This window comes from Argentina silus (genome assembly GCF_951799395.1).
Source record: "Argentina silus genome assembly, chromosome: 1".
NCBI lineage: Eukaryota > Metazoa > Chordata > Actinopteri > Argentiniformes > Argentinidae > Argentina > Argentina silus.
The window spans coordinates 14,658,601-14,681,887 of NC_139655.1; the positions used below are offsets into that span (position 1 = coordinate 14,658,601).

The 23,287-nt window shown below is 44.0% G+C and overlaps 1 protein-coding gene across 1 annotated transcript; it reads left to right on the top strand.

The window, feature by feature from the left end:
• Positions 1 to 8,716: 8,716 nt before the first annotated feature.
• On the top strand, positions 8,717 to 10,346 carry nat16 (N-acetyltransferase 16; the record flags this gene model as incomplete). Its single annotated transcript, XM_083678101.1, has 3 exons — positions 8,717 to 8,932; positions 9,203 to 9,427; positions 9,765 to 10,346. The coding sequence occupies 3 exons, from the start codon at positions 8,717 to 8,719 to the stop codon at positions 10,344 to 10,346; spliced, it is 1,023 nt and encodes a 340-aa protein (XP_083534227.1).
• Positions 10,347 to 23,287: the final 12,941 nt, after the last annotated feature.

The window sequence follows — 23,287 nt, forward strand, 5'->3', positions numbered from 1 at the left end:
TCGCATGTGCGCGGTAGTGGTGGTGGAGCGCGCCTCTCCACAGTGTGTGAGTGTGTGTGGATATACAGCCGTGGAGAGCACGTGCTTTATCGTGACAGCTAAGGTTCCATACAGTACGTTGGTCCTTGTGTGGCGCAGTTGACGTAGGCAATAGGTATTTCTAGCAACGACCTATTACCCAGACCTATTCCCCGTGCAGGCTTTAGGAAACATATATACTATATATAGTATATAGTATATATATTTCTTTATATTTAGTGTATATATATATACTAAAAGGCTTTTGGCTGATATCGTTTCATCCTACGACATTTCTCCTACCTCCAGGACCCGTATGCTCCTGTTTTATTCATACGCGTTCTATTTCTCCACATTCCATCGAGAGATGCGCGCTCTGCACGAATAGCCTGATGTTGGTGAGACTTTCTATCGCGCATCAGAGCGCGTGCGTCGGTGCGGTGCTCGTCGGATTGAAGAGGGGACGCGTCCTTCTCTATGGTCCCGTGATCTGATTCCTCTTGGCAGTTTGGAATTTGGGAGTGAAAGCGGGGAGACATCACTGTGTACTCATAATTAGTCGCATCAAGGGACAGTTGTGGGGAGAAAGATGGGAAAGCACAACATGGATCGAGTGACAAATGACATGCCAACCTTTTATAGAAAGGTATTTTTTAATCCCAGTCTGCCCCCCCACTCTCTCTCTCTCTCTGTCTCTCTCTCTCTCCATCTCTCTTGGTCTAAGACCAATAGCTTATAACTACCATCTCCCCTCAATGACTCTGCATCCTCCGTTTTACAAATTTCTCCACCATCTCGCTATCTTTTATCTGATGGACTCTGAGTAAGTGAGCGTTACAGCACTTTCAAAGGGCAGACCCAAGGGATGCTGAGATTAATGAGCCCATAGGTGCTGCAGAGCGGGGGGGGGCGACGACGACTCCATTGTCCCGCCTGACCAGTTTAATGTTTTACGAAGGTCCCCTATACTCATGTGTGAGCAACTGCAAAGTCACCTAGGGAGCATAGCTAAGCGAAGTGCGTAGTTTGCTTCTACACAGACATGCACTAGTGCCATATGCACCAGCGGCCGCCCAACCTCATCCGCTCTCCACACACACACACACACACACACACACACACACACACACACACACACACACACACACACACACACACACACACACACCCATCCCCCATTAATTCTCCTCCCATTCATCCACCCCTCTCCCCACCCCCATCTCTTTTCACCCAGAGCAATTCTGGTGAAACAAAATTGATTGAGGCACACTGGGCGCCTGATAACCTCACATAGCCTCCTGGACCCAGGCTTTAAAGCACCCACACATCACTGGCACCGTACCATCCACTTCTGGCACATACAGAGTAGAGTGGACCATAGTTATTTTTTGCCTGTTAATGTTCAAGGTTAGGATTGGGGAAGCATATTAGCTGATGCTAGATCTCCCTCTGGGCAATTTAGAGAGCCGTGTACACTGCACAGTCAATTATGTACAGAGTGAGGATGATGATGATGATGATGATGAGAGTGATGATGAGGATGAGGATGACGAAGGCAAAAGCGATGACATTATTTTAAGGACTCACTCCAATACACCAGTTTACCACTCATGTCTGTGGCTGCGTTGTCGTGACGCTCATGATGCCTCAGAGAGAGGTTATCAACCTAAAGCTGATTCATCATCTGAAAACATCATTTCTTTTTCTCCTATGTCACCAAGAGCTGCATGATCTCTAAGGGAATGTATTTGTTCTGTTTGTTTGTTTTGATTTGATTTGTGAGGTTTGTCAAGAGAATGATGTCAAAAAGACAAATGTTGATTCAACATAATGATAAGAGAAAACAAGATGTACTGTTGGGGCTATTGGCTGCCCTCGATGTCCTGTAGCCTCGTTGTTTTGGTGTTGTGTCTCTCATGTATCAGTGTGTGCTTGTGTTTGTGTTTGTTTGAGTGTCCCAATGTAGCTCATGTATGATAAGCGACTATGATTTTTGCTCTATGAAGGTTTCCCACCAAGGTCATCGTCTGTAATCCCTTCGAATGAAGTTACGTAAGAGATATGATAGGAAAATGAGTTCATTGAAATCATGCAACATGAGTTGCCGGATATCAGCATAGTTTTGGGTTTGTGACCAAAAAGATAATGATGGGAAAATGACGAGAGAGGTGGAAGTGAGAGAAGGGGGGGGGGGGGGGGCATAGAGATGGAGTGTGAGAGAGAGAGAGAAGAGAGGGAGAGAGGGAGAAAGGTGGAGAGAGGTTTATATACATGAGGGACACACTGTTCTCTTTCTTGATGATGCGTTCAATAGAGCTCTAACTAGGCCACATATTACATTCTGATGACATTTAACCCTGATGCCCCATATGAGGATCTCTGGCGCAGTAATCATCAAACTCCAACTAATTAACAGATTGTTGTAATTGATGTTATGCAGAATCATTGTAGAGATGAATCCCTGATGTAATGCCGAATAGGAGTAGAAACACAAAGATGTGCAAAATGTGCAAAATAATTTCTATATTTTATAATGATTCTCATGGGTTGTGGATTTCTGACTTGTATTATTTTGGGGGTTAAAAATTGTCACAAGGATCAAGCAGCACCCCACTTTGGGAGAGACATCATTTTGGAGTGAGCGTGTTTCACTACCGAGCTTGTTATCTGTATTGCAGAGACTGTAGGGGAAATACAGGGCAATCATCACAGGACTAGTGCAGAAAACGTCACAGGATTTTACCAGTGGGCGTTATGTAAACACTACACCATAAGCACATGGACCACATCCAGAGATAGAGAGAGACAGAGAGAGAGAGGATGAAGCAGTTGTTGTGTGTATGAGAGTGTGTGTGTGTGTGTGTGTGTGTGTGTGTGTGTGTGTGTGTGTGTGTGTGTGTGTGTGTGTGTGCGTGCGTGCGTGCGTGTGTGTGCGTGCGTGCTTCCATGTGTGCGAGTGTGCCTGCGTTCATGAAAAAGAACGGTCGAGAGCCAGAGCGAGTCTAATACCTGCGTGCTCACCACTGGCAGCTGTTGTGACGTACTTACAATACTCCACTGAAAGCAAGGGGCTACCCTTTTACAATAATCTTAAAAAACAGACTGCAGCTCAGCAGGACTGTATGCTCTCTCCAGGCAGTAGCTCAGCTTGTTAACTCAGCGTTGTGGGAATTCACTTTAAACTCTTTCTAGATTGGGTTGATTGTGCTTCCACCCTCCGGTACTCTGATGAGGAGCGCTTCCCTGTGTGTCATGCCGCGATGTGAGACGATGAAGGAACGCTTCGACACGGGTTTCTACTCAGCACGGATCGCTAGGCACCGCTCGCTGAATAAATTATCCCAGATTAGAATGGTAGTGGTGGTGATGTGTGTGCGTGTGTGTGTGTGTGAGAGAGAGAGAGAGAGAGAGAGAGACAACCCTCCATAGGTCCTATCCATAGGGGATGATAGATAGATAGATAGATAGATAGATAGATAGATAGATAGGTACTTTATTGATCCCCGAGGGGAAATTAAGGCGTTAAATCCGCTCTCATCACAAACAATAACAACAAAATAAAGTGACAGAACAGAACAGAATAACAGAATAATAGAATAAAATAGATATCTGAAACATTATATACAGTAAGAACAGTCCAGTATGATTTAACATCCCCCAGCCTGACTCTGATCACCCCGATCGAGCCAGCCGGAGGAGGAGTTGTACAATCTTATTGCGGCAGGCAGAAAAGATCTCCTATAGCACTCCTTAGTACAACGTGGTTGTAGTAGTCTGTTGCTAAAGGAGCTTCTCTGCTCTGCCACAGTGTCATGTAGGGGATGGGAGGGATTGTACATGATGGCCAGGAGTTTGGTCCTCATCCTCCTATTGGTCACCTCCTCCACAGTGTCCAGGGTGACACCGAGTTTAGAACCAGCTTTCCTAATAAGCTTGTTCAGCCTCTTGGTGTCACCTTCCTTGACGCTGCCCCCCCAGCATACCACCGCGTACAGCACTGCACTGTCCACCACTGACTGGTAGAACATGTTCAGCAGAGTCCTGCACACGCCAAAGGACCTGAGCCTCCTCAGGAAATAAAGCTGGCTCTGGCCCCTCTTGTACATCTGTGTTACAAGTCCAGTCCAGTTTATTGTCCAGGTGCACCTCCAGGTATTTGTAGCTCTGGACCACCTCCACTTCCTCTCCCTGGATGGAAACAGGAGACAGGGGGACCCTAGTCCTCCTAAAGTCCACCACCATTTCCTTTGTCTTGCTGATATTGAGTAGCAGGTGGTTCTGCTCACACCACTCAACAAAACTGTCCACCAGTCCTCTGTACTCGGTCTCCTGGCCTCCACTGACACCTCCCACTATAGCAAAATCATCCGAGAACTTCTGCAGATGGCAAGTATCTGTGTTGTGCCTGAAGTCCGAGGTATAGAGGGTGAAGAGGAAGGGAGCCAGAACTGTCCCCTGGGGGGCGCCAGTGCTGCTCACCACCCAGTCTAACACACATCCCTGCAGCTGTACAAACTGTGGCCTGTTGGTCAGGTAGTTTGTAATCCAGGAAACAATGGGAGAGTCCATCTGCATCCTCAGCAGCTTATCCACAAGTAGTAAGGGCTGTATGGTGTTAAATGCACTGGAGAAGTCAAAGAACATGACCCTCACAGTGCTGCCTTATCTAAATGGGAGTGAGCTCTGTGTAGCAGGTAGATGATGGCATCATCCACACCAATGTCTGCCTGGTAGGATGGAGATTCACTGTAGAAGTGGAGTGATACAGATTGAATGATACAGAAGGACCTGGTGCCAAGTCAGATGATGAAGTATGAGACACATTTAAAAAAAGAAATTATTTATTGATGAAAACATCTCTTTTATATTGGAGTTGATATGGTGTGAAATACAGAGGTCATTCTGTGGCTTGGAATGAGAATATTCTTCTTTGGTCTCTTTTTTTCAATCTTCCTAAACATGTTGACCTGGCCTCAGGCCCCATTACGGATATTACTATTATTGTTTATAAAACCACAGAAATCCTCAAATTCCCCCCAAAACATCCTTTTCCTCAACCATGACACATCTGTCGCCATGTCCCATCAATTACATAAAGGGATAACAGCAGCTTGCTAATCTCTGTGACATCCTGTATTTCTACAGGACAGTACTTTGCAAAGGAGTCACAGTTGTATGGCATCACAACACTGACATTTTAAGTCCTCTTAACTGTCATCCACTCTTCCTCGTCATCATCATCATCACCATCATCATCATCATCTTAGTCTGGATCATAGTCTCTGCAGTTCCGGGAGTGAGAGGAGATTCACAACTGTTCACAGTAATCTTATGTGTTCAGTGTTAGTATATACAGTTTGTATTGTCTTGGTGTCTGTTTATTGGTGTGTCTACCTATAGATCTACTATAAGCCTACTGACCAGTGCATCATCTATTTTAATGACAGATTATGTCTTATCAACATTCAAATCTCTGTCCCACAGCATGTCTGTCTTGCCAGAAAAAGATATTGAGGGACGGGTTAAAGCATTCATAACTCTAATGCTAACAATATTTAATTTAGCAATTTAGTTGATAGGAACAGTACACATGAATAAACATATCAGTTTATACATCAATGTAAATGTGTCAGGGTTAGCTAGAGAGCAAAAATGACCTCTCCCCTCCTCATCTATCCCCTCCTCCTCTTTCCTCTCCTCCTCTCCCCTCCTCCTCTCTCCGCTCCTCCTTTCTCCTCTCCTCCTCTCTCCTCTCCTCCTCTCCAGTCCTTTCTCGCCTCCTTCTCTGCCATCCTCTTCTCTCCCCTCCTTTCTCCCCTCCTTACACCACCTCTGATGGTCTCCTCCTCTCTCCTCTCCTCCTCTCTCCTCTCCTCCTCCTCTCCCCTCCTCTCTCCCCTCCTCACACCACCTCTGATGGCCTATTCTGTTTCGTCAGGTGTAATAGAGTTGACTAAAGCAGAAAGTGTCCATGGTCTCGACCAGTGATGCTGCGAACGAAGGCTAAAACAATCTCCCTGTTCTTCCCTTCCCTCCTCATGTAGCGGAGGTGATTTGTAATTACGCTCTTGTGATGAGGTAGCCCTGCCTGAGACATGTAAACTCAAGTGTCGCCCTCAGACCTTGAGGATGTTTTCTTGGTCTAATGGTAGATGCTTGTGTCTTTCATGGGTAAGACCCTGGTTCCATGTGGAAGACCCTGCTATCACACTCACACCAACCTCTGATGGGCTATAGTGTTTCTGTCCAGGGTGTATCCATATGGTGTCTCTTTACCGCCAGTCAGGTTGCCATTTCGAGGAAAATTAGTAAAGGGTTAACAATGTGTGTGTGTGTGTGTGTGTGTGTGTGTGTGTGTGTGTCTGTGTCTGTGTGTGTCTGTGTGTGTCTGTGTGTGTGCGTGTGTGTGCGTGTGTGTGCGTGTGTGTGCGTGTGTGTGCGTGTGTGTTTGTAGGGAGGAGGGGGAGGAAGTCAATTAATGGGAAGGACACTACTGGGAGATAGATGGGTATTGATGTGATGTTAAAGTTCATGAGGCAGCAGGTAGTGATTTTGTGTGTAAGAATGATGTGTTTGTGTGTCTGTGCCTCTCTCTGTGTTTGTGTGTCTTTCACACTGGCACCATATCCCAAGGCAGGCTAGGCCTAGGCTTGTCCTACTGTATGGATGCCAGCCAGCTGACGGAAAACTACCAGCCTGCCAGTGTCCAGCGCGGGGTCTGGTGGGACTAGACAGTGTTTTCTCTGGCCGTGCCCTGGCCGCGCACATCTCCCATTCTCCCATCGACAGATTATAGGAAATGTCTGTGGCAGCAGCTCATTCCCCCTGGGGCTGACTAGCGGCCTGTCCATCCATGCATGCGTGTATGCTCCACTCAGCCTACTCAGCTCAGCTCACGTACCTACAGACCTGAACCCTGCCCCCCTGTCTCCTCCCTGCCCCACCCCCTGTCTCCCCCTGTGTCCCCCATTCTTCTCCCTAGCCTTGGAAAAATATGTTTGTTTTCTGAGGGAGCCCGGTTGGAGCGGGGGAGTCGGGCTGGCGCAGGCGAGGGGGGAATTACCGTGGGGATTAGAGGGTTGGCAGAGGGGGAGGGCGTAGAGGGAGGAGGTACAGAAGGGGGTGCGGGGATAGTGTGGGGCAGCGGGGGGGACAGACGGGTGCCAGTCGCTTCACTCTGTGCCACACTGCCAAAGCAGCAAGCTGGCACACTGGCATCCACCACATAACACATTAGTGCCAGTGGTGTGGTCGGGTAATTTGCTGCCTGACCAAGACCCACAGTGTTGTCCCAGTTTCCTATTGCAACCTCTCATAGTCTGTCCTCCTCAGCAATGGGATGTAATGCACAGTCTTTGTTTACATACAGTCCATGTCTAATTCATGTCATACAGCGGGGGAGGCAGAAACTGGAGGATGGGCTCATTGTATTACATGGAATGGAATGAGGACTGGTATCAAACACACTTAGTGTTATTCCTCATTCCATTCCATGAGCCTGTCCTCTCTTTCTACCTGCACCAGCCTCCACTGTTGGACAGTACACTAAGGGTTTCACAGACATGGCTTAAGCTTTGTCCTGGACTAATTCACACTTTCATTGGCAAATTGCCATTGAGGATGCTTTTTAGTCTAGGACTAGGCTTAAGCCTTGTCTATGAAACCGGCCCTAAGTGTTGTACTGGAGGCCCAAGATAGTCAGGTGCGATGCCCTGTTAAAACACTTTTTATTTATTTATTTATTTTACTTTTTTCTTTTACGGTTTTGTTTTTTTCATTTCTGTCACACCCTGTTTAGATATTCTCTGCTTCGTATGAAAGAGATGATGTTGCATGATGTTATTTATACCCTGGAGCTAGCTGTGAAATGTGCTGGACCTACAGTCTTCTACTCAGCTGTTTTGTGTGTAAGCCTACACTCTCCTACTCAGCTAGAAGCACTGTATGTAGGCGTAAGCCCTCATACTGAGCTATGTTGTACTTCTCAATGTAGTCTCACCTCACCACCTATATAGTACAGTTATGTATATACTTTTATTTTACCAGGGGGGAATTTCCTGAAAGCTTTGTAGCGCAGTGGAGGCTGGTGGAGGTAGAAATTCGGAGGACGGGTTCATTGTAATGTATCGAGTTAGATACCATTCCTCATTCTATTCCATGCATTACAATGAGCCGGCCCGTGCTATAAGAAGTTTTCAGGAACCCAAGCCCGGTTAGATAATTGGGAAGACATCCATTTCCAGCAACGATCTACGGATGTGCTACTTGTCCATTTGCTTTACTCGTGGTCCCTAATCTAATCTTTGCCCTCTATTTCTCTATTTCCACCCCTCTCTCTCTCCCCTTCCTCTCTCTCCTCTCTCTCTCTCTCTCTCTCTCTCTCTCTCTCTCTCTCTCTCATCTCACTCCCACCCTCCTTACTCCCCATCTCTATATCAATCTATCTTTCTCCCTGTGCACTCCTTCATTCTCTCCTCAACCATTCCTCTACCTCCTCCTTCATTCTCTCCTCAACCATTACTCTCTCCTCTCTCACTACTCCTCTTGCTCTCTTCTTTATCACTCTTCTCAATCTGTCAACCCCCCATCCACGCCCTTCCATTCCGCCCACTCTCTCTCCTCCTAAATCTCTCCCTCCCGCCCCCCTCCCTCCATCCATCCATCCCTCCCTGCCACTATCCCTCCCTCAGCTCTAAAGATGAAGATCGAGAACAGCCTGCCCCGCCCCCAGCTCCCAGAGTCCCCGCCCCAGACGGGTTTGCAGTTCACCGTGGCAACGGATGAGGACTTTGAGGAGATCATGGCCATGAGCCAAGACATCTATGGAGGCCTGGACTATCTGCCCACACGCTACCAGGCCTGGCTGTCAGAGACCAACCGCACCGTCATACTGGCCCGCAAGCAGGGCAAAGTGGTGAGAGGGGGGTGTTATTACGATGTCATAAAGGTGTTATACAGTAAGAGTGTTATTAATGTGTTAGGAATGTTCTGAGAGTATTGGCTACAGGAGACCAACCACCGTCATACTGGCGTGGAAGCAGGGCAAAGTGATGAGAGAGTATTATAAGGATATTATCACAATGTGAAGATTGTGTTATTAAAGTGTTGATACAACTGGCAGGTGTTGATACATTCTCTCTCTCTATCTCTCTCCCTATCCTCCATCCCCTCCCCACCTCCCTAGATCGCCCTGGAGTCGGTGTGTGTGATTGACGATGGGGAGACCATGCTGGTGGAGGGTCTCCGTGTGGCCCCCCAGGAGCGAGGGAAGGGCGTGGCGGGGGTCCTGCTGCGGTTCTGCTCCCAGCTGGTCAAGTCTAAGTACCCGGAGGTGAAGGTGAGCCGCTTGACGCGAGACGACCAGTTGGGACCCAAAGACTTCCAGAAATACCGCCTCATCACCAAACAGGTACTCAGTCTGAACTCATAATGTACTGTGGCACCTTGTACTGTAGATTATAACTTTTGTGTTGTAAGAATGTAAAGATTATTCTGTGAAGCGCCTATGTTGACTATAATAAAGTCTTACTGTAAAAGTAGTAATTAGCTTTAAGTGGGACCAAGGTTTGTACTTGTACTTATAATTCCTGGTTTATGTTGTAGTTTTTAGGTTCTTGAATACACCCGTTGTTAGTGATCTTAGATTAAAATGTCCACCAAGTGACTAGAACAACAATGGTGCTGCTGTCGATTCAAAGTCTATTAACTCTTGGGCTTCCCCTCCACCCACCACATTTCTCCCAAAGGGCATTCTCCTGGTTCGCTTCAGAGCCGAAGACCTCAAGCTCCGGCTGTCCGAGCTGGGACGTGACGTAGGCCTCCCCCCCACCTCTGACACCCCTGCCCCCCAGACCCACTCCTCGCCACCAGTCCGCCTGGACCCCAATGAGGTCCAGCAGCTGTTCCTGAATTCAAGCCTGATGGCCGACGTCCTCCCCAACTCAACCATCGTGCAGGACTGGCAGCCCTTCAAGCCCCTCCCCAGCAACATGGCCATCCTGCAGCAGAAGGACATCGACTGGATGGTGGACGACCGCAACACCCCCTCCGTGGCCAGCCTCTGCACCTTCCCCTTCCGTGTGCCCATCGGGGAAGACTGGTACTATCTCAACATCGACATGTTTGGAAAGGACCTGGGGTTGGTGCACCAGCAGTTCCTCAGCCACCTGAGGCGCCACACCGCCACCCTGAAGGGTCATGTGATGTGTCAGATGTTCCTGGACCCGCCCCTTTGGAAGCCCATGGCCGACTTCTGCCGACAGACGCTTGGGGTGGAGCTTGTGAAGGAGTACACCGAGCAGTGTGTGGTGGAGTCGGACGTCGTGTAGGAGGAAGATGAGGAGGAGGAGGAGGAGAAGGAGGAGGAGGAGGAGGAGGAGAAAGAGGAAGAGCCAGAAGGAAGGGAGACAACAAGATGGAGGAGGGAAAGAAAAGGAAATTCATGGACCCAAAACCCAACCACATTCTTTAGAAGGAAGAAATTCCCTGTGAAGTATTGGCAACAGCAAAGCACCTCAGAGGCTGCATTAGATTTGCAGTAGGTTTGATTTAACACGGCTACACTAACAAGATATCTTGGAAAGAACAGAAAGAACGTTCTGAAATACTTATACGTTTTAAATTAGTTTCTCACAGTTTTTTCATAACTCTTAATAACAGAAAAACGTTATGCTAACGTTATTCTGAGAAAAAAATGCAAGCTTAGGGTTTCTCATGCCTTTCGATCCTATTTTGTTTTGTAAATATAATGTATAAATATGTACACATTCTGAGTTGCAAATAAGTCTGCACAACTCTTGAGGCACTTTATAAAATCGATATGGGCTGTTGTGCTAAAGTTGGAGTGATAGGAAGAGTTGGTTACTTTACAGAGATAACTCAGACCGAATCATTCTCAATGGTAGAAATCCTTATGGACCTGCTCTATCTCTTAGACAGAGCACCAAATCCAAACAACAACAACAACAACGAACAAACAAAAGCCCTTCAGTGAAACTTACAGAGCATTTGCATGCTTATTCACAAAATGGCTGAAATGGATCAGCTAAACACACATGCAATCTTATATGCTAAATTTGGCCAGTTTGCTTTTCGATTGTTTTAATTTTAGCAAATTTCTTAACAGTTGCTCATGTGTTTGTGTTATGTTTTAAGCACTTGACCATATTTGCTAATTTATTATTTTCACTTGTACTTGAATGCATCAGTAGTATCTAAAGAGGTAATATATTAACAGCAACAAAGGCTTTTTAATGTGCAATCTAAGCTTACGTAAGTAGATTGCTAATATAGTGAAAACATTAGGTAAACAAACCATAGTTCAGAGACTACTAAACAATTGAACTAATATTGTAATATTGACTTCATAATAACAACTATGTTCAGTATTGTTAACTGTACATATTTAATCTTTAATATTATCATTGCAGTTATTAGCTGATAACCTCTAAAAACGAAACCTCCCCTTCCTGATTGTCCAAAATGTCTCCCATTAACGTTATGCTCAGGCTAAGCCAATGGACATGCTGTACAATACAGCTTCAATGCCCTTCAAAAGCATTCAGGAATCATGGCTTCATACCCACTCTGTGAAGCGTCATAGCCACTCTTAGAAGCTTCATACTGTAGCCTCGGCACGTGTCAAAGAGCAAAGCCAAGTGAACGGACTCTCTATGCTCTCAAACTTTCCCTTTAAGACATGATGCTGATGACATAACATGACATGACATAAGATGAAATGACGTAGCACTGGTAACCCACAACATCAGATAGAACACATCTGAAACCACCTCAGTCTCTACAATGGAACAGTTACTGACCACTTTGGACTCTTCAACCTGCTCTCTTTGTAATGGTGACCTCGCTGAAAAGGACAGAACGGAGGAACAGAACAGCTTATTGTTTTAGCAGACTGGCCCATTCTGGACAGCCCCCTGACCTCTCTCTCTGTGTCTCTCTCTCAGACAGAAAAGGTTGAATGTACTCAGCCACGATAAACTAAGAAAGATAAATGAAGAAATTGGATGGAATCAGTAACAACACCCTGAACTGCAGAGGGAGGAGATGCGTGGAGATGAAGGATGACAAACAAAATAACTGAACATAATTATTCAAAACCAAAATAATTATACAATACTTCACCAAGTCCTGGGAAGATGGACCTTTTTGCCTTGGAGAGACGTATGCAGGGGGGAGAGCAGCTCTAACTAACTGTCAACTGTCAATGGTTCATAACCCCCCTATTCAACACCAAGGCTGACGACAATGAGAAGGCACTTCTTTATGAAGCACTTCCTGTATTTTCACTGAAGATGCAAAGTTGGACTGACAACCTTTTCTTCCCACGAGTCGAGATGAAGATGAAGATGAGATAGACGTGAATGCTGTGATGAAGAGAAGAGAAGAAGTACACAAGCAGCCCCCCCCCTGACCCCCCACCACCACTATCACCACAACTTAGTTTCTAACGTCTGCCCCCAGCCCCTCACCCAAACTGCCCCTCCAACCCCCCAACCACCCAACTGAATCATCCCATCTTTGTTCTGAAAAATTCTCCAAATATGGGAAGGTGAAGGTTTACCTCACAAGCAAGTACACCCTCTCTCAACCTCCTTATTACTTAACCCTGCTCCCTCTCCCAAAGCATCAGGTTCAAATTAAGGCTAAGCTAAATGCATTGGTGACATCATTGTCTCCACAGCGTCCTCCATAGATTCCAGACTAGTCATAACCTTATAACCTTCAGTGATATGACTATGGCTGGTTGAAGTTAATACTCTGATTGTAAAATGATATCTACACTGGCCAAACACTGTACGTGGTCTTGGAGAGCTAGTTTTCCTGCCGCCAGTGTGAACAGAAGACAACATAATGGGAGATATTTATAAAACATATGAATACTGCCAACTCGCTAAAACAGCCTTCTTAAAAGTTTGGACAATTTGAATATTGGCTTCATTTTCAGGGAGTTAACATTCGTAAGAGTAGTTGTAATATAAGTATTACTCTGTGGAATATTGTCCTTTTATTCCTTTCCTAGGAACAACCAATTGTGAATTAACCTCAGTAGTTACATTTTATGAATAGAACCCTGTTGTGGCTAAAAGGTTCAATGAAAGAGTAACATTACTTCAGACAGTGAAGGCTGTTTAACATGAACAAATAATCCTCCCTTTCAGTCCACTTCCCCATATCTCTGTCTTCTCCACTACTGGCCAATGGAAAACAGGTACCTCCTCTGAGTCTTATCATATAATCGTAACATTGGAGTCTTTCAGTTCTAGAAGCCTCTGTTTCTGTGTGTGTGTAGTGTGAACTAGCTAATATCACAATATCATGATAGTGAGGTGGATTTTGCAGTACAGCCATTGTATTGCATGGCTGCCAAATGTACTCTAGCTTAGCAAGTAGCCACCCTGCAGAGTGCACAGAGTAACAGCTCTCTGAGACCATATGGTCAGAGTGGATATCAACAGGGCTGTCAAGGGAGGATGTACTATATTTTGCATTGAGGTAAATGCCCAAAGTATCTCTGACGTTACACACATACACACACTTTGGGAAATGAAATACCACCTTCCCAAAAAAAGCCCCAGTCCCATATCCCATGAAATCTGTCTATTCCCCCCAAGTTCCAATGATAATGGTCTATATTGTGTCCAGTACTATAGGGACATTGGGTTGTTTTGATATAAACTGCCTGTGCCCCCCTACCCACCCAGGAGAGACTAATCCCCTATGCACCATCATCACTTGGACTTTACATTGACATTCTTAATGCATCTCTGGTGACATGATTTATCTGGGTCCTGTGTTACATGTATTAGGCCCACAGATATATGCACAATAGATCAGGCACAGGGGGAATATTGATGTTCCTAGGGAAACATCCATGTGTGTCTTGAATGGTACTTCTATGAATGTTCCTGCAGGTTCATTGTGTGCTTCAGGGGATAGCTAAGGAGTAGGGGTATTAGAGTTCTAAAGACATTAGGGTTAGGGTGTCCCTGGGTTGAGTACCCTGTTTCCATTGGCACATAGGGCTCAGCTCAAATCCAGCTCTGCTCCAATTTGCAATGGAAACCTGGTATTTGTTTGCCCATCATCAGATCATTCCAGGTTCATAGCGAAATACAAATAATTCTGAACACTCCTACAAGATTCTGTAGCAGTTAGGTTGGATTCTCTATACCTGCCCTTGTGGGGTTATCGACCAAAACAGTAAGCTCTTGCCTTGAGATATTCACTGTTAAAACAGCCTCACCTTCTTCCTTGTCCCCCAAAGCACACAAACATAGCAAAAAGAGACATAAATGGCAAAACCAGCAGGCTGGAGTTGAATATGGATCTTTTCAAAGGGTTTTGTCCTCCTTTATCACTGTGCATTAATATGTGACATGCACTTTACATGTGAGGATTATATACAAATACCAGTGGGTGTTAATCTTGAGCCCTGACAGAGTGGGTTTAATTAGGGTGTATGTATACAATGAGGTTACTGTACTGTAACAGGCTATACCACTGAGTCCAAGGGGTGAAGTGAAGTAAGCATTTGTTCAGTCCTGTCCTGTTCATTGGCCTGTGCAGTAGTTTGGTAGAGGCTAGCGCAGGCGGATGAAACGGGGGTCTGTTCAAGATGATTAACAGTTGGTGTTGGGAAGATGAATGGGGAAGGCTCAATAGGCCGCCGATGTGTTCTGTTGCGTTGTCATCGCTAATGTTAATCAGCCGTCACCACGGTTACGCAACCCTGTGCACAGCAACCCCCTTTCTCATTGCAGTCTGGTGTGATGCTTAATTGAATCCAACTCAGATAATGTTTGTTTAAACAAAAACAAAAACAAGAAATATAATTGACTTACAAGCGGTTTCTAATTTCAAACGTTGGTGACAGTTGTGACAGGCTGGTGAACCTCTTGCTGTTAATGTATTTTCACTTGTATAATTGTTTATTTTGATGGGAAAATGTTCATTTATTTTTTATTTTAAAATTACATTTTATTTTTTCTTTATTTTATTAACTCCCTTGTCCTTCTCACCCACCCCCTCTAATTTCCATCTTACATCCTAAACACCTTCTAAAACCATCTCAACATCTCACCCTCTACATCTATATTTTGTGGTTTTGAATCCAGAGAGAATATATAAAAAGCATAGATGACTAGATGAGATCTAAGGGTTGTTAGCGTTTAGCTGACAAGAACCTCAAAGGTGCGATGAGACCTGGAGTTGCTCACTCACAAGGCTGAAAAGTTCAGAATGTAGATAGAAATATCTAGATAGAAGTATAGATCAGACATGAATGCTTATTCTTCATTAACAAGGATGAATGTCTGTTCAATATGATGTATTTCTGTCTAGACATTCTGTAACAAATGCAGTGAGTGATGCAGTGAGTCAGATGCAGTGAGTGCTGTTCAGGGTATGAGCTATAGTGCAGCCTTGGAACACTAACTGTTATCAGTGCTGGCAACGCATGTAAAGTGAACCCATCTCCCTAATTTAGGAAATAGCTTCGCACTTTCCTTTCTTGGCCAGGACACAAAGACAGGGGGAGGGGGAGAGGGAGGTCATAGAGGAGGAGGAGGAGGAGGAGGAGGAGGAGGAGGGGAAGGGGAAGGAGAGGTCAGGGAGAGGAGGAGGGATGGTGTGTGTGTGTGTGTGTGTGTGTGTGTGTGTGTGTGTGTGTGTGTAAGAGGTGGGTTCAGTAACCAGAGTCCCTGTCCCTCTTATAGCATTACCACTCTGATAATTAGAAGTCGCTGCTCCAGGGGAGGGTGATGGAGCATACTCAGTACAGTACTGACTGTATCTCTCTACGTCAGGTTAACCCTATCAGAGGCACCACCAAAGAGATCTGAGAGTCCCTAACACACTCCTCACACCAATAGATAAGGGAACACTCCACACCAGGGGAGGCTGGTGGAGGTAGAAATCTGAGAAATCTGAGAAATCTGAGAAATCTGAGAATGGGCCCATTGTAATGCATGGAATGGAATGAGGAATGGTATCAAACACTCATTCCATTCTATGCATTACAATGAGCTTCTAAGTGTGTTTATTCAAGCAATGTTTATTGTTCCTTTCAGTCTTTGTTGTGTCTCCTAATACACTCCTGACACAACTAATCAACAATGTGCCATCTACATGCTGTTTGTTTTAAAACGATCATCCATTGCAGTATGATGGTATTGTCTTCACGGTATATTGACATGTTAAGTAGAGTGATGTTACCTCTATTTCTCAGCAGGTAGAATAGCTCGCTCCTTAGCTGGACCAAAAACTTTACTGCAGCGTAAAAGTGAATTGAATACAAGAAAACTTTAGGTGATGGGAAAGTTAAGCTATGCTAAGTTATACTGACCTGACAACACTAACTCATACTTGAACACTAAGGCCCCGGCCACACCAATCTATGATATCCGTCACGGACTGAGCCAATGGTTTCATCTGTTGATGGACGATAGAGATAACAAGGGTCTGTCCATGTCCGTTTTATACTTTTGGCAGTTTTTTACAGACAAAGAAAAGTTTGAAGGAGTTGAACTTTGCACAGTCCGTTCGTCCATTTCGCCAATTAGAAACAAGGTTTCGTATTGAGTTCTGGGTTGCATTGTTCAGTTGCTAGGCTGTTTCAAAAGCCACACCCAAATTCCATGGATCAAATCAGATAGTGATTTCATACGTATACGTTTTGATCTGTTTTCTGATAGTTTGATGTGGCCGGGGCCCAACACTACAGTTGTAACCAATCCAGTATTGACATCTGTGCTGATGTCACCAGATTTAGACTCCTTGTCTGTACGAGGGGAGGATCATCTAAGGTGTTGGGGAGGGATAAAGGCATTTCTTATTTTATGGATATGATGAAGGACATCTTCTGCCATAACAAATAGTCTCTGTGAGGTCTGGGTCCTATCAGGATGCTGTCCCAGGGCTTAGACTCTCTCTCACATCATTAAGCAGAGGATGACACTGGCCCATGTCCCTTACCAGGCACTCTCTGTGTTTCTGTTAGAGTGAAGGGGAAACATGAGGGACAGAGAGAGGAAGAAAGATGGAAAGAGAGAGAGAGAGACAGAAAGGGACTGGAAGGGAAAGATATAGAGATATAGAGAGATAGAGAGATGAGGGAGAGAAAGAGGTCTAGAGAGAAAGAGACAGAGACCTAGAGGAAGGGGGGAGAGAAAGAGGGAAAGAATGAGAGAGGTGGAAATAGGGTTGAGGGAAGTTTTTATACCTACTGTATTCCATTGTGTCCTTGTGTGTCACCAGTGTTTGTTTACATTCTGATCTTCTAATCTAGACTCCAACCAGGAAGTGAAGTGCAGGCCACTGTCCTTCCCTGCTGGTACTGCTGAGATGTCCTTTAAAAACTAAATTACATTTTGGCTTAATCCCCTATGGGGAAGTGAGAAGCAGGACAATTTGTATTTATATGCACTCCACATGTGACAGAGTGAAAGTCCATTGCTAGCTGGGATTAGTATGATACAGTTGGGGCTCCTTGACACACACACACACACACACCCACACACACACACACACACACACACACACACACACACACAAACACAGGAGTGTCTATCCTAGGCTGCTTACCCAGTGACATTGGTGGGGGTCAGTCAGTCCAGCGCAGTGTGAGTTTCAGGACTTTCTCCCCTGACTGGCTAGGCTGGATGGGCTGGTGGGGCTGGATGTGTGTGTGAAAGGAGAGCTAGGCAGATGTGTGGTGGTGACAGTGTCCTGTTACACTCAGAGACAGAGGAACCTTTTAAGCCAAATAGGGCAAGAGTAGCCATACCGACCACCTGATCCCCTCTGCCACTGTCACAGCACAGCAGACTGTGAATGGAAACTCTGATGAAGAGAGAGAGGGGGAGGGAGGGAGGGGGGAGAGGAGGGAGGGGGGAGAGGTTAGAACAGATAGAGAGACATGTCGGGTAGTTAGGATGCTTGTCTTGTTGGCTCGGTGGATGGGTATTTATCTACTGATGTAACACAAGTCTAGTTTTTCATAATCCTATTTTTCTATATTTTCTATTGAATGAAAGAACCCTCCATGTGCATGCTTTATGATACTGGGAAAGTGGTTTTGAATTTGTTTTCCTTTTTTTCTTTTTCCATTCCTACATTTAGTTTATTTCTCCCCTCTAACCCCCTAACAATTCTTAAATCTCTGTTCTACTATTGTTGGTTTTCAAAGACAAATCTTTAACAAAGCAAACAGGATCGTTCTGTATGAATTTGTTTGTATCAGAACCCAGGGGAAGGAATTGAGAAGAAAAGCACAGCTGAAGCTTAATTGGTTGGTTCACAAATCGGGTGTAAATATGGCTGCAAATTCATTCTCAAATTAAATCCACCATCAAAACACACTCTTTTAACAAGAACAACCCACAACCTGAGCAGACAAAGCAAAAGCCCCATGTCTTTTCCTCTGAATTTCCCCTCTGACAAAACATATAATGAAAAAGTCACAAGGAAATATACCGTAGCCTAATGTACAGTAATTGAACATACAGTACTTTGTCAATGCCTCAAGGACCTGTGAACAACTACTGTTTTGTGCTGTTGTGCATCTTACTGTACCTGCTATTGCTGTAATATGGGGAACGTGGGAGTGATTCGCAACTGGACCCGCTACCATGTGACTAGGCATATAGCCTCTGTGTTGTGCTATGTGCTACGTGCATCTATAACCAACCCTTGAGAGCACGCTCCTGCATATATATTGATATACAGAGGCCACATATATATATATATGTGGCCTCTGTGTGTTCATGTGTACATTGTATATAACCAGTTAACACCCATCTGAATGGAAGGCTGTAAGACACATTATATATAATTATGTATGTTTTGAACAGCCGAAGAGGTTTTAGATGCTATATGCACTTTAAAAGAAAACACAAAAACACAGTTGCCGGTTGGTTGCGTCTCCACACCCAAGTTCACGAAAAAAATGTTGTAAGGATTGGGGGAAGTGATTTCTCTGTAACACCAGATGTGGTCATTCAGTGGGTTTCAATTCAATTCAAGGTTCTCCTCAGAGCTTCCTGATCAAATGGTCCATTATTCCTCAGGGGATCTTGAGTGAATACTTTTACTCTTTTTCCTTATTTTCTATTTACATCAGAAGTTGTCGATTTCATCATAAGATGTAAAAAGAGAACAGCATATTATATAGCTTATTCACCTATAGGGTGGCATTCACCCAAAACACTACTATGTTTTGGGTCCAACCTCCTCTCAGAGTCATACCAAAGCCTACTTCTCAAATAGTCTCCAAAATGATACAGCATCAGAGCTCAGCTCTCACTATGGGATCCATATTACGTAGACTGGCAACAAAAGCCATCTCTTGCTGTGTATACTAACATTGATCATCTAACAAAGTCATGGCCATGATACCATAATACACTATCCAGGCATTTATGTCTCAAAGACATTGCCAGCCCAGACAATATCCTGGCCTACAGTTGCCAGGCAATAGCCTTGTGCTTGTAGTGACATCCTAACGTTGAGCTCTGGGTGTGATAATATTGTTCGAGTCAGATTAAACTAAACTAGCTTCTCTCCTGTGAAGTCAGAATCATCTCCTAAATGTACCGAAATTGAATGATGGCAATAACTGCTGTGCCTGATAGAGACTTTTAAATCTCCTTTTTAATTGTAATTTGAGATACCTGGACAAGTCTTTAGAGGTAGACCCGTCAATACGCCATCTTTGGAATGTGATGATGACAATGTCATATTGCAGAGTCTACCTTTAAAGTATACAGTAAACAAACAGCTTGTTCAGAAATAGGAGGCAACATATTCACACTACCTTGCCAACCGTTCACTAGGGGTCCAACTAAATGACCAATGTCTGAATGAGCGTACCTATTATCCTTAGATGTGGGGTTAGATGAGAGCGCCAACCTTGACCCCTGCTCTAGACAACCAATGTCAAAGGTCAAAGGTGAAGGAGCAACAGTTAAGGTTTGGAGTTTTCATGTGACCCTTGTTCCTTGACATGGCAGCAGCTGTTGAGTTTCACATGAGAGTCTCACGGTTAAATACTGACGCACGGTATAGTGTTGTACATATTGTGCGTTGGACTTCATATATCTCATCGATAAGTTAACCTGTTGTCGCTAGTCAATGCTAGAGTCATGTATAGATGTATATGTGTCTCTGGTCAAATCAGTGGACTTATGGGCTGCTGATCATTATATGATAATGTAACAGGACACTTTGCGAAGGTACAGTGTAAACAATTATTTTTCTCCATAATCTTACAGTTACAAATCATCTTAGTGAGATTTCTTATTGGACTTGCAGCTGCGTGCCTGTTGAGATGATGAATTCAGTTATCATGCCATTCAAAGGCATGTTGGTTATCTTAGAAAATGTATTTGTTTTTTTTCTTCCTTTTAATTATTTTCAATCGTTTTTTTTATACCCAACTTGCCCGCTTATTCTCAAGCGGCGATTTGAAGAAGAAAAAAAACAGATTGAAAAACTATTTTGTTATTTTTATTTATTATTCAGTTTTCAGATGAGAAAAACATAATAATAATTGTGAGAAAGATGCAAAACTATTTTAAATACAATAATTTTTGAAAAAAACCTTTACAATCCATGAGAGTTCTATTGGATGTGTTCTTTTTTCCACCCTGATGCAAAACGTGTGAATGTTGGGAGTCATGGCTACTAGGCAGCACAGAAACGTGTGGCTAGGTTTACATCGAGCAACGTGACTGCAGACACACTCCACTATTACTTAAAATATGCATTCTTAGTTAGCTCATTTTCTATGGCAGCATTGTTACTGTATTGACTCTTAAGTTGAGTCTTTAGTTATGCTATGCGGGGTTTATGCTGGGGTTTTGATGATGTCAAGAAGACTAGGAAGAGTTGTAGTATTACTGTATTTTGGGGAGAGTATTATTCTAAATACTGGGTATTATTGGGAATGGAGGAAGAAGATAAAACGTAACACACAAACACACACACAAAATGATTTTCGGTGTAAACCTAGCCACACACTAAGATGGTAATACAATTTTTTAAAAGCTGTATAATCTTAAACTGTTGGCTACAAGGGGTTAGTATTATATACTGATAACATTTTTTCATTTTTCATTTTTGCTTGCATTTATATAATACATTGTTGTAGTAGTGTTGTACTTGTGTGCATTTCAACATACCTCCCTACCAGGGGAGGCTGGTGGAGGCAGAAATCGGAGGATGGGCTCATTGTAATGCATGGAATGGAATTCCTCATTTCGTTCCATGCATTACAATGAGCCGGTCCTCCAATTTCTACCTCCACCAGCCTCCACTACTCCCTACTTTTCTTCCTACAGTAGACTGGATACGTAGCTTAACAAAGGACCTTTTTAACATTTACAACCATATAAACCATTAAGTGTAATAATGCAACAGTAGATATTGTGACATTGTTAACCAGACGAAAAACAGCAGCGAAACACAGAAAGAGAACATGTGTGTAAACTTTGTAGAATATTTGTGAAAGTAATTCTAACGTTGTGATGAAAAACGCAAACTAAGTCCAAGCTGCTGATGTATGTGTCTGTAGTAGTTTGGTAGTACGTTGGTAGTACTGTAGTAGTTTTTTCTTCATCAGGATTTTATTAACAGTCGATGGAAAAAGGCTAACAGAGCAGAAATGCAAAATGTTAGATTTGGAAACACAGCATGAGGGACTCTGATAACCTGGCTTTCAGAAGTTCTTTGTTGAATGTTTCTTTATTATTTTGTTATTCTTCCTTTTTTTCTCTCAACTTCTCTGTTATGATTTTTTTGTTAGGTGTCATAAACGTTTAAAAAAACAAAAACAAAAACAACTGCATGCCAGAATGTTAGGCTCTTCCCTATAGCCAAGAGCTCGCTTTTTTGTGTTAGAGTTACAAAATTTACAAGGACAAAAAAGAAAAGAAAACGAGAAAATAAACGTGGGGTGGTGAGATGTGTGTGTTTTACAGGGGGGAAAACACTAACAAACAAAACAAAACCACAACGTAAGAGTGTAAAGCAAGTGTTATTAAGCAAACTGTATACAGGACACACCACAATGTACAAATACACACACAAACCAATGTTTCTCTCCCCCCCTCCTCTCTCTCTCTCTTTCTCTTTCTCTCTCTCTGTCACACACACATACACACACACACACACACACACACACACACACACACACACACACAGTCAAATTGAGTTTGGATTCTTAGATTCTAAGAATCTAAATTTAGACAACATTGGTGTAAAAAAACAAAACAATGGAATGGAATGTTTAGAATGCAGTGGGTTTACAGAACAACACTGGTTGGAGCATGGCATATAGTTTGACCACTATCAACCAGAAATAGCGTTCAGTTACCATTCAAAATACCCATGACATTTCAATGGCTAATTGAATGGCTAATAAGCTATATAAAAGCTTTCATTGTCTCTGGGGTAAGGGAGAATTTGTTGAAGACCACTGGGGCTGCAGCTGTAGACCGTTGCCAGGCAGAGTTATTATTTGTACAGTTATTTCTGATTGGTTCTTCAACCTGTCAGTATGATGAATTTAGAGCATCAGTTGCCTGACCACATTTGGCTGCACAATATCAAATCTATACAAAAACGTTTGCCAGACTCATGGCTTGAACTCATGTGCTTTGGCAAGCAACACTTAAAAACACTTGATTCCTACTCTCCTCTCATCCTTCTTCCACTCACTTCCTACTCAAAGAGGAGGAGAAGATGATCTAGGTTCGTCCAATTCAATATTCTCCTCAAATGCTTTTTGAGAAGGAAGCAAGTGGAGGACGGAGAGGAGGATGCGAGGAATCGAGTTTCTAAAAGTTGTGAAAGGGCCAATGACAGACAGAACACAGGAGGAAACAGGAGGTCGAAGCCATGGAAAAACAATTGGATTGAATTTTCCCATCAAGGTGCCATTAAAATTCACTCTGGAGTTGGAGTGGTGGGTTTGGGCACTGTCATTTGGCTTTGATAAAACAACCATTAAACAATCACCATAGGGAAAGAGTGTCACGTACGCCTGAGGGACAGAATCGATTTCTCAGCTCCCAATGTTTAACACAAATGTGAAAAAAAGAGGTGGTCAATACACAATTGTTATAGAGGGCAGATCTGAATGTATTCCAAAGGTTGTCCAGCCACTGTCCAGCCACTGCCCATCCACTGCCCATCCACTGCCCATCCACTGTCCAGCCACTGCCCATCCACTGTCCAGCCACTGCCCGTCCAC